At 43.5% G+C, this 17,222-nt stretch overlaps 3 protein-coding genes across 3 annotated transcripts in view; 1 reads left to right on the top strand and 2 right to left on the bottom strand.

Annotated features, from left to right (window-relative positions):
- prdm6 (PR domain containing 6) overlaps nt 1-17,222 on the top strand; it is a 182,688-nt gene that overhangs the window by 91,331 nt on the left and 74,135 nt on the right. The window lies entirely within an intron of this gene.
- LOC110171340 (trichohyalin-like) lies at nt 1,249-3,204 on the bottom strand. Its single transcript, XM_020937042.2, has one exon. It carries the CDS (start codon nt 3,112-3,114, stop codon nt 1,249-1,251), a length of 1,866 nt encoding a protein of 621 aa, XP_020792701.2. The 5' UTR covers nt 3,115-3,204.
- The window catches only part of LOC129411235 (uncharacterized), a 10,278-nt gene continuing 6,595 nt past the window's right edge, over nt 13,540-17,222 (bottom strand). The window contains 2 exon segments of the mRNA XM_055161446.1: nt 13,540-14,988; nt 14,991-16,958. Coding sequence (XP_055017421.1) covers nt 13,715-14,988; nt 14,991-16,958 — 3,242 coding nt within the window. The 3' untranslated portion in view covers nt 13,540-13,714.

The raw sequence follows: 17,222 nt of genomic DNA, 5'->3' as shown, positions 1-17,222 counted from the left end.
ATTTAAACGAACGCAGCTTTTGTAAAAGGATCAGGAAGTTTTCAAAGGAGCCAAACGTGGTTATTAAAAGAGTTTAACAAAACCGTGAGTGACACTTTAATAACGCGTCAGTGGGCGCGGTGAAATAAACCAGGTCACGTCCGTTCAAAACCTTTCAAAAAAACACAATAACATCTCAAAGACAAAATAAAGACGCAACAACTCCTGTTTTTTTTACTTTTACTCCCGTTAAAAGTGACACAGCAAAGTTCAAGTGATAAAGTGACTCAAAGTGACTTCATTTGTTTTTCAAAATAAAAACTAAAATAAGAAAAAAACAAAAAACAGATGATTTGATTTTTCAGTTTGATTTTGTGTTTAAATCAAAAACCAGGACTAAAACAGGACTAAACCAGGACTAAACCAGGACTAAACCAGACCTGAACCAGGACTAAACCAGGACTAAAACAGGACTGAACCAGGACTAAACCAGGACTAAAACAGGACTGAACCAGGACTAAACCAGGACTAAACCAGGACTAAACAAGTACTAAACCAGGACTGAACCAGGACTAAACCAGGTCTAAACCAGGACTGAACAAGTACTAAACCAGGTCTAAACCAGGTCTAAAACAGGCCTAAAACAGGTCTAAACCAGGTCTAAACCAGGAATAAACCAGGACTAAACCAGGTCTAAACCAGGACTAAACCAGGACTGAACCAGGTCTAAATCTCAGTCCCGGTTTGGTCCCGGTTTGGTCCTGGTCTGAGTCCTGGTCTTAGTCCTGATCACCCGACAGTCTACGCGGGCTCGTCCTGACACTCCTGGTTCAGGTCCTAGTTTAGAACTGAGACCGGGACCAGACCAGAACTGAGACCAGAACTGAGACCGGGACCAGACCAGAACTGAGACCAGAACTGAGACCGGGACCAGACCAGAACTGAGACCAGAACTGAGACCAGAACTGAGACCAGAACTGAGACCGGGACCAGACCGGGATTGAGGCCAATTCAGTCCTGGTTCGGTCTTGGTTTAGTCCTGGTTCAGTCCCGCTTTAGTCCATTATCCGTCTGTTATTTAGTCCGTTATTATTTTTGGTTTTATTTTGAAAAACAAATGAACGAATGACACACGGATTTGATTCCGTCTCTACAAACTGTAACATGTTGGTTTATAGAAACAAAAGAAGATTGGACAGTTTGTTCCTCGCGTCAATAATCGAGATCTCAGGACGTCGTGATCTTCAAAACGGTTTTTTATAATAATAATCAGAGTACGACGCAGGCGTTACTGTCCGCGGCGCTCGTCACTTTGTCCTGGATCCAGACGTGAACTTCTTCATCGTGTTGCTTCCGTAGCTCCTCCACGCCGCTCATCAGAAATTCGGGGTCGTGACTCGTCTGCAGCCGCCCCAGCGCTCGCATCTCCTGCCTCTGCCGCTCGATCATCAGGTTATAATCCTTCAGACAGGATTTGCTTCTTTTGAGCTGCTGCAGGATGCGCCGGTCGCTCGTCCTCTGCTCCGCCTTCATCTGCTCCAGTTGTTTTTCCAGATCCGCCTTGTCGTCTTTGATGTATTTAGCCTGGAAGTCGTTGGACGCTTCCGCTTGCTTCCTCGCCTCGTCGTAACTTCTCTGATGAAGAGCTTCTAACTGTTTTAGGTACACCTCCTCCACGGCCCTCATCTCCTGCTCCTCCTCTCTGCGTCTCAACTCGTCCTCGCGGATTTTGGCTTCGTAAAGCTTCTTCGCCTCTTCGTATTCGATCTGGAGCGTCTCGAACTGCGTGCTCACCTCCTGTCGTCTTCGCTCCTCCCGCTCCGATCTGATCTGGAGCAGTTCTCTCTGCTGGTACAAGGCCATCCTGTCCAGCTGGAACTCTTCCAGGGCACAGCTCATGCGCCGCCGTCGCCCGGTGCTGCTCGGGTTCGTTAAGTTCTTGTATCTGTCGTTCCACTTCTGCACCTGCTTTTCCTCCTCCAGCTTCAGAAGTCTCTGCTCCTCTTTCCTCCTCTCCTCAAACTCCCTGATCTTCTCCTGTTCCATCTCGATCTTCCTCTGCTGCTCCCGAACCTGTTTGCGCTTTTGCAAAATGTCCAGTTCAAATGTATTTTTCATCGCTGCAATTTTACTTTTTGCACTTTTGATGACATTTTTGTGCCACTCTTCAATGTTACGTTTCTGCTTTTCGATTTCTGGCGCCTTCTGCTGGAGAATTCTTTCAGTTTCTATTTCAATGGCCTTTTCAGCCTCTTGGAAAATCTCTGAAGTGTAATATCCGCCGCCGTTCTCGTCCACCATTGTGTCGATCTTGTGCAGTAAGTCGTGGACTTGTTTTCGATTCTCTTTGTCTTTGTTGTTAAAGACGTGGTACCTGTTCCCACATTTTTCAAGCGTCCCCAGAGTCTGGCCTCCAGTGAGGAACTCTTCTATGGTTGTGTTTCTGAGGACGTCTCCTCTGGTGAAGAGAACTATTGTATATTTATCTGATTCATCACCAAAAAAGCTCTGAATAAGATTCACTGTCTCTTTTTCCTCTCGAGTGAAACGACCGACCTCCAGCACCAGTAAAAACACGTGTGGCCCGGGCGCCAACAGACTGACACATTTGACCAGCTCCTCTTGGACCTCGGCGTTGGATAAAGTTGTATCGAACAGTCCTGGAGTGTCCACGATGGTCACGGACCTGCCCTCGATCTGCCCCTCTGCTTTTCTGCACAACTTTGTGACGGACGTTTGGGAGGTTCTAGACTCAAACTCATCTCTGCCCAGAATCGTGTTGGCGGTGGCGCTTTTTCCAGACCCTGTTTTCCCGATCAGAACGATGCGTAAAGATTCTTTCACTGGATTTGGAATAAAGCTTGTCTTTTTATCGTAAGTCTTCAAAGGCTTTTGTGCGACTTGAGGTTTCGCCTCTGATTTTCTCAAACTTTTTAATCCATAATCGCTGATCTCCTCGACCATCTTGATGATGCTGGAAGCTTGTTTTTTGTCGTTGATGTTGAGGATGGCGTAGCGGTGGCTGCAGCTCTCACAAAGATCTTGTAGGTCTTTGCTGCTCTTGATGAAGTTGGACACGGCTAAAGCTCCAGACTCTGAGTCCACGGTGAACAGGATCATTTTGAAGGCGTTCATTTTGGAGGTGAACTCTCTCCTGATGGCGTCCAGCTCCTGTTGGTCCTCAGGGCTGAGGGGACCCACAGGCTGGACCACCACAAAGGCGTGGACTCCTGCTGGGTCACACAGAGAGAAGCAGTTGCGAGCCTCTTGTTTGGCTGCGTCCGGCGTCAGACTGGACAGAGCCGGCAGCTCTATAATGGACACTGTCCTCCTGCCAAACGTGCCCACATGTTTCACACACTTGGAAAGTTTTAATGGTTTTTGCTTTTTCCCCAAAATTGCTTTAACAGCTAAAGTCTTCCAGTCTCTGAAACCCCCACACATCACCATATTTAAGACGACTTTTGGGTAATCGTAAATATGTTCAGATTCTATTGTTTTTTGATTTTGTCCTGTAAAAGTTTCCCTTTGATTATCACTGATCATCTTCTGGAGTTTGTCCATTAAATTCTGCTGAACGCGTCCGTAGAAATCGTTAAAGTTGATTTGGATCAGGCGATGGCCACAGTCCTGTTTGAGGGCGTTGAAATGCTGGTTCCAGCCCAAGTCACTGTCGGTCACAATGATCAGAGAAGACTTCAGCGCGTCTTCTCCAAAACACCTGAGCACAGACCTGAGTTTGTCGCGGTCGGTTCTGTTGAAGTCTGAAGGGTCGACGAGCAGCAGGAAGGCGTTGGGTCCAGGTTCAGTCACACGGAGCAGACGCTGTGTCTCGTCTCTCACTCTGGACTCTTCTGCCCTCAGCAGGTCTGAGGTGTTGTAAACTTTCACTGCACAGTTCCTCCAGTCTCCGCTGAACACGCTGCTCTGTCTGGACAGTTTGTCGTAAGGAAAGATGGACTTCGCTGTGAGGAAAGTGCCCAGTTTCGCCTTCTCCTCCTGGTTCTTTCCGATCATCACGACTCGGAAATCACAAGCTGAAAGAGAAAAGATATTTAGTTAAAATATTGCAAAATGAACCACACATAATACAAACTTAAACACATTAGACTTAGACACATTCAACTGGTTTGGGAACATGAATATAACAGTGATGTAACAGTTTGAAGATTAAACGTGTTCCTCACCGAGCGGCGCCGCGGCCATGTTCCTGTGTCTGAGCTCACACGTCTGAAAAACCCCAGATTCTGTGGAAAACACAAACATCACATGAGTCAAGAGTTCAGAATATTTGATTTCCTGTTTAAAAAGACGAGCAGCACAAAAACAATAACTGTAGTTTTATTGTAGTGACGAAATTAACCCGATGAGTGAAACATTTGTGAAATGATAAAGTCCTGAGAGTCTTGTTCTGCTCAGAGATTCTTCCATATTTGATGTATTACCTGGAAATCTGGGGTCATTCCTACAAAATACATTTAAAGATATTTTTTAACAGTAACAATGAAAACAGTATGAACCCAAACAGATCACTTTATAAACTTTTTTTTTTGGGGGGGGGGGGGGGGTTTGGTCTGAAATATGCACTGAAATATGTTTTAAAATTTAAATCGATGCATCCAGAATCTCAGACTTCAGGTCATCGCACAATCCAGACTGAGAAGGATTTTCTGAAAAAGTGAACATCAAACCTCCATGTTTGTTTTGGGACGTGTCTATTGACAAAGTCGATCTTTTCAAGTCTTTGAACCATTTCACTTTTGTTTCTGGTTCTTTTATTGTCATATTTTAGTTTCGGGATTCGGACGTCGTAATCATGTGGTTGTTGGATCCAAACAGCGGAAAACGACTCGAGAAACGGGCTTTGGAAGTTTGGGTTATCAGATGTGTGTGACTCAAACCTCTGTTCAAACTGTTTCTCTTCCCAACAGAATTGAAAAATAGTGAAAGGTGAAGGTGATGGGCAGGATTGATCCACAGAAGAACCAAAAAGGAAACATTTGTCTGACTAAATCATCCCGAGTTTACAGAGAACATTTTGTATGTGGAACGACAACAAAACAAAACCCTGATCCCTCACTCAGTCTTGGTTACAAATTTAAAAAGTCAACACCAAAGTGAAAGTCTCCAACTGTTCACCAAGAAACACCTTCCACTGCAAAGACCAAGACATGATGTTTGTGTAAAACCACAAGAACAAGAAAGTGCAGCTCAGTCTGTTTGTCTTCTGCTCCTCTACATTAACAAACAGGATTTTGTTTTGTTGTTGCTCCATCTGATTCACTTTTGCACTTATGGACTTTGTAAACTTCCGAAGTTCATTTCTTGAGTCGTTTTCCGCTGTTTCGATCCAACAAACACACAGTTACAACGTCCGAATCCAAAAACTAAAATATGACAATAAAAGAACCAGAAACAAAAGTGAAATGGTTCAAAAGACTTGAAAAGATCGACTTTGTCCATAGACACGTCCCACTGGGAAAACAAACCATGTGTCGTTCGTTCATTCGTTTTTCAATATAAAACCAAAAATAAGAAAACGATAAAACAACAGTTTTCTTCATTATTTGTCTCCAAAACCAAAATGAAAAAACAGATAATGATTTGTTTTTTCAGTTTTCAATTTTGTGTTTAAATGAAAAATGGAAAAAAACAGATAACGACCGTTTCCTGTTTACGTGACTTCAGTGACTGAGATGTCAAACTGAACCAGGACTGATCCAGGTCTGAGACCAGACCAGGACCAGACCGGGACCAGACCGGGACCAGACCGGGACTGAGACCAGGACCAGTGGTCCGAGTGGTTCCGTGTCATCGTCTGTGCGCTGGTTCCGTGTGGGGAAAGTGAGATGTTCTGTGGACTCCAGGTCTGGACGAGCTGATCCAGTCGTCCACACTCAAGAACCACGACACTTTCACACCAACGAAAACCAACCCAACTAAGAGCTTTTGGTTCAAATGGACCAGGACCAGACTGGGACCAGAGCGGGACCAGAGCGCTACTGAGACTGAGACCAGACCGGGACCAGACCGAACAGTTACACAGTCAGGGTTTCCCACGCTTTTCAAAACTTTTCAATGACTTTTTCATGACTTTTAGGACTAAATCTGAAGTAAATCTAAATCTCTTTCCTCTCACATTATAGTTTTTAAACATTTTAAATCCTGTCGGTGTTTTTATTATCGTCTCTTTAAAACAAAAGGTGCAAATGTTCACAAATAATCAGAACAGAGTCAGAGAGTAACAGATTACATGTACCGGAGTAATCAGAGTACAAATGATGAGTAACTGTATTCAGTTACAGTTACTGTTTCAGTGAGTGGGAATTGGATTACAGTTACTTTGTTCAAATAAGTGGATTAAACAGAGGGATTTTACTGTTTTTACTTTTTGGGCTAAATCTTTTTTTTTTTTTTTTTTTTTTTGTAATTCCACTCACTGCCGGAAAATAAAACAAGTCTAAACTAGATCTAAACCAGGACTAAACCAGAACTAAACCAGGTCTAAAACCAGGACTAAACTAGATCTAAACCAGGTCTAAACCAGATCTAAACCAGGACTAAACCAGGACTAAACTAGATCTAAACTAGATCTAAACCAGGACTAAACCAGGACTAAACCAGGATTTAACAGGACTGTGCCTGTGTGGACGTGTTTCTTCGTTTTCTCCCAATAATATTTTTTAATTTGTTTAAGTAAAGTTTGGTCTTTTTATTTTATTTTATCGGACAAAATATTTGATGTTACAATTTCCTCGTCTTTGTTTCTCTACAGCAAATCAAGTAATCCAAAGTAATCAGATTACATTACTCACTTGAAGTAATTTAATGGATTCTGTTACAAACTACATTTTGGGGTGTGTAATCTGTAATCTGTAGGGGATTACATTTGAAAAGTAAACTTCCCAACACTGCCTGTAGAGATACTAAAATTCCATGACTTTTCCAGGATTTCCATGACCGTGGGAACCCTGCACGGTGAACCTTGAAGAACACATTTATAAATCAGTCAGGACTAAATAAAGTTCTTTTTACAATCTGTAATGTGCACGATTATGATCCGTCTTTGAGTTTGAGCCTTAAAAGTCTTTTGAAACACATTTACACGTCAGACTCACAAATTCTGTTAAAGATGAGACACAAATCCCTCGTGTTTATGTCTGATCCTCGCGACAACAGCCTCACGCTCCGACGTCTGCGCCGAACTAAAACCATCTGGACGAGTTTAAGATCGTGCGTCTCGTTTCCCCGACACAAAAAAAAGAACCAGCTCGACTTGTTACGACTAATTAACCATCGTAATAAACCCGGGACGGTTCTGTGACTGATTCTACTTCCATTTATCAAACCAAATCTTTAGCAGTTCATAACAACTGAAATTATCTGTAGATCTGCAGGACTCACCTCCTCCTCCTCCTTCTTCTTCTTCTTCTTCTTCTTCTGCGTTCACATGTGCAGAGTTTGGGTTGGGACGGCGAGCGCCTGAGTCGATCTAAAAATATTTGAAGGAAATTCCCCTGAGTCATTTCCCGACAGAACACAGAACCTGCTCCACCTGTTGGAGAGCAGCACCTGCGCCGCGCCCGGCAGGAAGAGGGCGCTGTGGGCACATTATAGACCCGACTCACCCAGGACTCTCAAAACACGAGAACAAAAAGCAACAAAAGGAACAACATGAGACTAAAATTCTAAATCACTAAGGCTACGTTCACACTGCAGCTGAAGTTTCCCAAATCTGATGTTTTGTCTCTATGTTTCTGTATCTGATCTTTTCATGTCTGAACCACACAGATGTGATGTTTTCACATGTGACCAGGACTTGGGCCACGTTCAGTCTGCAGGTTTAACGCTCAATTCTGATTTTTTTGTGAAATCCGATGTTTTTTCGAGGTGGTTCACATTTCCAGTTAAATGTGACTTGTATGTGACTCCAGTGTGAACATTAAACGGTCCAAAAGTGTCCCACATGTGACACTGGAGACACGACGACGTCAACCGCAGCGAGCGTCTCTGTGTTTACACAAGTTGAACAAACATGGACGCAGCATCGAGCACCTGGAGATTTTAAAGTTCCTCTCGTACCGGAGCCACAACATGAACAACTGACTTGTTTTAAGGAGGAGATTGAGAAGGAGAAGGAGCAGGTTTTTGGTGGTGGTGTTTTGTGGTGAGTGGAGATGTGCTTCACTTCAGTCACATGGATCATGAACAGTTTTCTCTACTTCAGTGCAGAATAGTGACGTTTGTGTCTTGTTGATGACGTGTAGGTGGATGAATGTGACCTGACTGTTCACACTCAAGTCACATGTTAAAGATCAGATATGGATCAGTTTCAGGAGCACAGATCCAAGTGTCCTGGTCACATGTGAAAACATCACATCTGTGTGGTTCAGACTGAAAAGATCAGATACAGAAACAAAGAGACAAAACATCAGATTTGTGTCACTTCAGGTGCATCTGAACTCAGACTTTGTGGCGTCATCGTCACGACTAGAATCTGAAAATCACCAAGAAACACTGACACCTGCTTCTGCCCAAAGAACAGAGACGTGTTACATCACGTTCAGGTATAAAAATAATAATAATATTAAATCTACCAGCAAGAACATGTGTGTTTTACAAAGAGAATGAATTTTAATGTAAAACCTGTTAAAGTAGTAATAAATCTACTAAGTAATAATATAATAATATAGTACAGATGGAAATGATCATTTTTGCTATAATCTGTCATATTTACACTGCAGTGTTGTAGATGAAGCACACAGAGTAAAAAACAGAGTGTTAAAATCAACTCTCACAGAATCAATTTAACATTTTCTCAGAGTTTATTTGAGTCACTCTGTTCTAGAGTTAATTTAACACTTTTGTAAAAGTTCATGAAGTAAAACTGGACCAAAGTTCCTGTTTAACCCCAAACCCAGAGTTATATTAATGTTTAGAGAGTAAACAGATAACACTTTGTAGAGTTAATCTGATTTAACTCAACAACACACAGAGGGGTTTTATTTTTACACTTTATTTGAGTTGATTTAAGATGAAATTATGAACAAAACTGGTTCAAACTGGTTCTTCTCTGGAGGGAGTTTGAAGTGGAGGTGGAGACAAATTAACACTAAGAGAAGTTGAATTAACTTCAACCAAATCAACTCTGGGAAATAACCCCAACTCCAACCCCTATTTAACTTTCAAATAGTTAAATTAACACTTTTGGTGTTATTTCATCTTGAAATTTTAACCCTCCATTTTTTGCTGTGCACATTTTATAAACATGAAGCTGCACAGACAAATGAAAACAATAAAAGACAATAAATCAAGAGTAAAAACAAAGTGTCGAATTGCAAAAAGCTAAAAATGATTTTAAAAAATGAATAAAATAAATAAATAATCTGTCATTTCTGCAGAATCGGTGAGAGAAACTAAACTGTGGATGTGAGGGAGACACGAGTGATGAGGTTTTTGTGAAAGTGACAGAGACATTTTGATTTTTCATTTACTGACTGATGAAAAAAGAATTATTATTATTATTATTATTATTGTTGTTGTTGTTATCGTCTTCATCTCAGATCTGAGTCTCTTCATCACATCTGACTGAAAGTCCGAGCTTCAGGTTCCTCGTGTGAGTGAAACCAGCGCACGATACCATCCATTTATTCTGTGACAAAAGGAACAATAAAAAACAAAAAACAAAACAACAACAAACTCAGGTTCTTATGTTTATGTGAGTTTTATTTTTACAAGTTAAAAACACCAAACACTCAAACGTCCAAAAGATCAATTCACAAATGTTGAAGCAGATTTTAATTAAACTGTTCTGCAGACGAACAAACTTCAAACTGGTTTATGTTTCGACCTGATGATCAATTCAAAGATGTTCAATTCTAGATAAAAATACTTTAAATCTGTTTGATCTGAGAGGAATTTGTCCTTTTAATAATAAACACAAACTGGTTTTAAGTTTGGTCTAAACCAGGACTAAACCAGGACTAAACCAGGACTAAAAACCAGGACTAGACCAGGACTAAACCAGGACTAAACCAGGTCTAAACCAGGACTAAACCAGGACTAAACCAGGTCTAAACCAGGACTAGACCAGGACTAAACCAGGACTAAACCAGGTCTAAACCAGGACTAAACCAGGACTAAACCAGGACTAAACCAGGACTAAAAACCAGGACTAGACCAGGACTAAACCAGGACTAAACCAGGTCTAAACCAGGACTAAACCAGGACTAAACCAGGTCTAAACCAGGACTAAACCAGGACTAAACCAGGACTAAACCAGGACTAAACCAGGACTAAACCAGGACTAAACCAGGACTAAACCAGGACTAAACCAGGACTAAACCAGGTCTAAACCAGGACTAAGCAAGGACTAAACCAGGACTAAACCAGGATTAAAAACCAGATCTAAACCAGGACTAAACCAGGTCTAAACCAGGTCTAAACCGGGACTAAAAACCAGGACTAAACCAGGACTAAACCAGGATTAAAAACCAGATCTAAACCAGGACTAAACCAGGTCTAAACCAGGTCTAAACCAGGACTAAACCAGGACTAAACCAGGTCTAAACCAGGTCTAAACCAGGACTAAACCAGGACTAAACCAGGACTAAACCAGGATTAAAAACCAGATCTAAACCAGGACTAAACCAGGTCTAAACCAGGTCTAAACCAGGACTAAACCAGGACTAAACCAGGATCTAAACCAGGACTAAACCAGGACTAAAACCAGGACTAAACCAGGACTAAACCAGGTCTAAACCAGGACTAAACCAGGACTAAACCAGGACTAAACCAGAACTAAACCAGGTCTAAACCAGGACTAAACCAGGACTAAACCAGGTCTAAACCAGGACTAAACCAGGTCTAAACCAGGTCTAAACCAGGACTAAACCAGGACTAAACCAGGACTAAACCAGGACTAAACCAGGTCTAAACCAGGACTAAACCAGGACTAAACCAGGTCTAAACCAGGTCTAAACCAGGACTAAACCAGGACTAAACCAGGACTAAACCAGGTCTAAACCAGGTCTAAACCAGGACTAAACCAGGACTAAACCAGAACTAAACCAGGTCTAAACCAGGACTAAACCAGGACTAAATCAGGACTAAACCAGGACTAAACCAGGACTAAACCAGAACTAAACCAGGTCTAAACCAGGACTAAACCAGGACTAAATCAGGATTAAAAACCAGATCTAAACCAGGACTAAACCAGGACTAAACCAGGTCTAAACCAGGACTAAACCAGGACTAAACCAGGTCTAAACCAGGACTAAACCAGGACTAAACCAGGTCTAAACCAGGACTAAACCAGGTCTAAACCAGGACTAAACCAGGACTAAACCAGGTCTAAACCAGGACTAAACCAGGACTAAACCAGGATTAAAAACCAGATCTAAACCAGGACTAATCCAGGACTAATCCAGGACTAAACCAGGACTAAACCAGGTCTAAACCCAGGACTAAACCAGGATTAAACCAGGATTAAAAACCAGGTCTAAACCAGGACTAAATCAGGACTAAATCAGGACTAAACCAGGACTAAACCAGGACTAAATCAGGACTAAAACCAGGACTAAACCAGGACTAAACCAGGATTAAAAACCAGGTCTAAACCAGGACTAAACCAGGACTAAACCAGGACTAAACCAGGACTAAATCAGGACTAAACCAGGACTAAACCAGGACTAAACCAGGACTAAACCAGGACTAAACCACTAAACCAGGACTAAACCAGGTCTAAAAACATTCAGGAAAGGTTCTGTTCTGTCAGTGGGACTTTTTAAAGTCTGATCAGCCGTAAACTCTGAACTCAAACTGTTTTAAATCTCAGGACAATCTTGTGTTTATCTGTCAACAGTTCTGTAAATAAAGTTTGATTGATCGATTGATTATGTGAAAATAAATAAATACAAAAGTCCTACATTTGGATAAAAGAGTTTAAATGTCATAAAATAATCTTGGGAGAAATTTATGTTGGACCAGAGGATCAAAAATAATACTTAATTTTGTTTAAACGTTTTATTATATTTTAAAGAATCTTAAACGTCACAGAAACGAGCTTCAGACGTTTGTTTTAAACGACACGAGACAAATATTTATTCAACAACAAACGAAAAAATATAAAGACGTCACTGTTCTGTCTGGAATGTTCCACAGTGTGACTTTAAACGGCTCCACTTTACATTTAGTCAATTACTAAAGACTAAACCAGGACTGAACCAGGACTAAACCAGTACTAAAATCAGGTCTAAACTAGGTCTAAAACAGGACTAAACCAGGACTAAACCAGGATTAAACCAGGACTAAACCAGGATTAAACCAGGTCTAAACCAGGACTAAACCAGGTCTAAACCAGGTCTAAACCAGGACTAAACCAGGTCTAAACCAGGTCTAAACCAGGACTAAACCAGGTCTAAACCAGGTCTAAACCAGGACTAAACCAGATCTAAACCAGGACTAAAACCAGGACTAAACCAGGTCTAAACCAGGTCTAAACCAGGACTAAACCAGGTCTAAACCAGGTCTAAACCAGGACTAAACCAGGACTAAACCAGGTCTAAACCAGGACTAAACCAGGACTAAAGGACTAAACCAGGTCTAAACCAGGACTAAACTAATCCAGGACTAACCAGGACTGAACCAGGACTAAACCAGGTCTAAACCAGGACTAATCCAGGACTAATCCAGGACTAAACCAGGTCTAAACCAGGTCTAAACCAGGTCTAAACCAGGACTGAACCAGGACTAAACCAGGTCTAAACCAGGACTAATCCAGGACTAAACCAGGACTAATCCAGGACTAAACCAGGACTGAACCAGGACTAAACCAGGTCTAAACCAGGACTAATCCAGGACTAATCCAGGACTAAACCAGGACCAAAATCAGGACTAAACCAGGACTAAACCAAGATTAAAATCAGATCTAAGCCAAGACTAAACCAGGACTAAACCAGGACTAAACCAGGTCTAAAATCAGGTCTAAAACAAGACTAAACCAGGACTAAACCAGGACTAAACCAGGTCTAAAATCAGGTCTAAAACAGGACTAAACCAGGTCTAAACCAGGACTAAAACCAGGACTAAACCAGGTCTAAACCAGGATTAAACCAGGACTAAACCAGGTCTAAAATCAGGTCTAAAACAGGACTAAACCAGGACTAAACCAGGTCTAAAATCAGGTCTAAAACAGGACTAAACCAGGACTAAACCAGGACTAAGCCAAGACTAAACCAGGACTGAAATCAGGTTTAAACCAGGACTAAAACCAGGACTAAACCAGGTCTAAACCAGGATTAAACCAGGACTAAACCAGGACTAATCCAGGACTAAACCAGGACTAAAATCAGGACTAAAACAGGACTGAACCAGGACTAAAATCAGGACTAAAACAGGACTAAACCAAGATTAAAATCAGATCTAAGACAAGACTAAACCAGGACTGAAATCAGGTCTAAACCAGGACTAAAACCAGGTCTAAAGCAGAACTAAAACCAGGACTAAACCAGGTCTAAAAACATTCAGGACAGGTTCTGCTCTGTTCTGTCAGTGGGACTTTTTAGTATCTGTGGAAAATGACTCAAGTTTCAAGTTTTTGTGTCAATTTGAGTCAAAGTTTTCAATACTTTTATGGACCGTAGTTCTGATGATCGGATGAATATTTGGAGTCTTGATTTTTCATATTTTCGTGGTCTGTATTTGGGATGATCGTCTGAATAGTCCTGGTCGTGGTTCACAGAATGACGCAGGCCTGGTTGTCCACGGCTCTGTCCACCCTGTCCCTGATCCAGACCTGGACCTCGGCCTCGTGCTTCTTCTGCAGCTGCTCCCTCCTCTGCCGCTCCTGATCTTTCCCGAAGCTCGACCGGCTCAGCTCCTTCATCTCGGCCGCGTGCCTCTTCTTCAGCCACACGTAGTTGTCCTTCTGCGTTTTGTCTCGCGTGATGTACTGGAGCATCACCGTGTGGTTCAACTTGCTGTTCTCCTTCAGGTCGGCCATCTCCAGGTCTCGTCTCCGCAGCTCCTCCATGAAGTCCATCGCGTACTTCCGCTGGAACTCGTTGTTCTTCTCGGCTTGTCTCCGGGCTTCGGCCTCGTGTTCTCGCCTCATCCGGTCCAGCTCCTGTTGATGTTTCTTCAGCAGGTTTTCCTCCTGTTGCTTCCGAGTTTCATCTTCTTCTCTGCGTCGCTCGTTGAAAACTTCTCGTTCCTTTTCGTAATTTCGACGCTCCTCCTCGTACTCTTTCAGTCGTTGGCGTTCCTCTGATCGCCGGCGCTCGTCCTCCTCGTAGCGCTGTTCCCACCACTCGCGTCGCTCTCTCTCCCACGTCTCCATCTCCTTCCTCATCTCCTCCAGCGCCGCCGTCATCATCCTCATTTCGGGGAGAGCCGTTTTACTCTGATCCGACGCGATCTGCTTCCGTAAAGTTTCGCGCTTCATCTTGAACTGTCGTCTCTTTATGTCGTCCTCCAGTTTCTTCATCTGCTCCTCCTGCTCCCGCTGCTCCTGCTCCCGCTGCCTCCTCTCCTGCTCCCTCCTGCATCGCTCCTCCGATTCCAGGAGCTGTTTTTGGAAAGTTTCTTCAGACGTATCTGTGTTTGACGACTTTTGCACCTCTTTGAGTTCCTTTATTACTTCCAGTTCTAGTTTTTCTCTCAGTCTTTCGAACTCTGGAGCTTTTTCCTTGAGTATTTTGTAAGTCTCTTTCTTTATCGCGTCTTCTGCCTCTTCGAACATCTCTGAAGTGTAGTAGCCTCCTTCGTTTTCCTTCACCATCGAGTCGATTTTGTGGACGAGCTCTCGGACCTGCTGGCGGTTCTCTCGGTCATTGTTGTTGAAGACGTGGAACCTCCCTCCACATTCTTTGATCACCGACCAGATGAAGCTGCCCCTCTCCAGGTAAGTGTCGATGCTGGTGTCTCGCAGGTCGTCTCCTTTTGTCAGGATGACGAGGATGAAGTTCAGAGCTTGTCTCCCAAAGAACTCTCTGATGAGTCTGACGGTTCCTGCTCCTCTCTGGTGAAGCGTCCGATCTGCAGCACCATTAGAAAGGCGTGTGGTCCGGGAGATAACAGGCTGATGCAGTTCACCAGCTCCTGTTGGACCTGAGCGTTTGATAAAGTGGTGTCGAACAGACCGGGCGTGTCCACGATCTCTATGGACCGCCCGTCCACCGTCCCCTCTGCTTTTCTGCACGATCGCGTCACAGAATTCTGAGATACTCTGGATGAAAACTCGTCTCGTCCTAAAATGGTGTTTCCTGTGGCGCTTTTCCCAGAGCCGGTTTTCCCGACCATCACCACTCTCAGAGGCGGAGCTTTTGGAAAATCATAATGATCTCGATGTTGTGACTGTGCTAGAAGTTGTTGTATTTTTATAGTTGGAGTTGAGTATCTCCTGTTTCTCACTTTGTCCAAAGATGATTTTCGTGTGACCGTGTTCACAGGAGGTTTGGGGAAATCTTCCTTGGAAAAGGTTTTTCTCTGGCTCATGTTCCCCACCATCCTGAGCAGCTCTGGGACTTGTGTGTTGTCATTCATGTTAAATATAAAATATCTCCCCGCACAACTGTGGCACAGGGTTTGTATCTCTGTGTTGTACTGGATGTAGTTACTGACGGCGACAGCGTCCTTTTCAGAGTCCACTGTGAACAGAATCATGGTTAAAGCGTTAGCGTGAGGTCCACAGGAGCTCTGGAGAACCTCTAACTCCTGTTTGTCCTCTATGCTGCTGGGCCCAACCGGCAGAACCAGAGCGAAGGCGTGGACCCCCTCAGGATGACAGGCCGAGATGGACTTATACACCTCTTTCTTCGCTTCATCTGTAGATTTCCGACACAAACTCTGTAAGTCCACGACAGACACCGTGTGACCGCAGACCTGTGCTTGGTTTTTATGAGACAAGTTCAAATGTTTTTGAGCCAAGACTGCGCTGGCAGCTGATGCTTTTAGGCTGTCAAACCTTCCATAAAGCACAACGTTCAAAGGTGGTCCGGTCTGGTGTTCGTGGGCCGGTGCTGACGGTGCCGGTGCTGCTTCTGCCTCGTGCTGTTGTTCGTTCCAGATGTTTCCCAGACTCCGCGCTCTTTTCTGGGGCTGGATCTTCTGTTCGTCTGTCAGGCTGTTGTTCTGCTGAAACATTAAGAGGCGCTGCTTCAGTTTGGGGTCGATGGCGAGCGTGTACCTCGGCCTCGCGTCCCTCAGCGAGCTCGGAGGAGACAGATACAGATTGTCCATCTCTTCGTGTAGAGGTGGAATCTCCGCCACCTCGTATCTGCTCTGCACGTTCTCTGGTTCTAACTTTGGAATCTGCTCGTACTCCTGCGTTCCTTTCAAGCTCAGATGTTCTCCGTAGTTTTGATTCACGAGATCTTCGGCTCTGAACATCAGCTCCTTTATTTCATAAGTGGGATCCATATCAGCGTCCAGCAGGACTTTAACGTGCCGTTTGTTGCACTTCTCTATGATTTTTGTCACGTAAATGTTCAGACTCGTGCTCTTTTTTGTAGAAACCACTAGAGAATATCTGAAGGCGTCTTTGTCGAAACAGCCCAGGGTGTACTGAAGTTTTTCACTGTCCAACTCGGTGAAATTGTTTGGATCGACCAGGAGGAGCAGGACGTTTGGACCCGGGGGACAACTGGCAACGCACTGCTTGATTTCGTGTTTTATTTTGTCCAGGGAAACCTTGTCTTGGGTTTTGTAGATGACGAAGGGCCTGCGGTTCCACGTGCCTCGTACACACTGGAGGAGAACGTTGGTCGGAGCTCTGAGGTCTGCTCTGAGGTCTGCTCTGAGGTCTGCTCTGAGGTCTGCTCTGAGGTCTGCTCTGAGGTCTGCTCTGAGGTCTGCTCTGAGGTCTGCTCTGAGGTCTGCTCTGAGGTCTGCTCTGGAGTCATTGGGTCCTGAGATGAAGTTTGCTAAAGTCGTCTTGTCCTCAAAACTTTTCCCGAATACGGCGAAGCGAAGTGCAGAGGCTGGAAAACAAAGAGACGACAGAATTCTGCTTTTACAAAATGATGTGACACTGAACTAAAAATGGACTAAACACTTTCTACATTCAAGAAAATAATGTTCTTCTGAAGTGGGCGTGAACGTTTTGTTTGATTATTTGAGGCTTTGGGTTCATTTGTTTGTGTGAGTTTGTGAGTGGTTCTTTGTTGTTTGTCGCTCTGAGGCTTGAAGGTGGAAAAGCGTTCGTTTGGTGTTGTATGGTACATTAGTTTAGACCAGATCTTCTC

Source organism: Boleophthalmus pectinirostris, unplaced genomic scaffold (assembly GCF_026225935.1).
Source record: "Boleophthalmus pectinirostris isolate CB_2022bp ecotype Guang Dong unplaced genomic scaffold, ASM2622593v1 HiC_scaffold_4, whole genome shotgun sequence".
In the NCBI taxonomy this organism is placed as follows: domain Eukaryota; kingdom Metazoa; phylum Chordata; class Actinopteri; order Gobiiformes; family Gobiidae; genus Boleophthalmus; species Boleophthalmus pectinirostris.
The sequence above is the reverse complement of the archived record's forward strand: the minus strand, read 5'-3'. Positions and strand labels throughout refer to the sequence as shown.

Coding starts and splice junctions, on each gene's coding strand:
- LOC110171340 (XM_020937042.2), bottom strand. CDS start 3,114: ATGAACGCCTTCAAAATGATCCTGTTCACCGTGGACTCAGAGTCTGGA.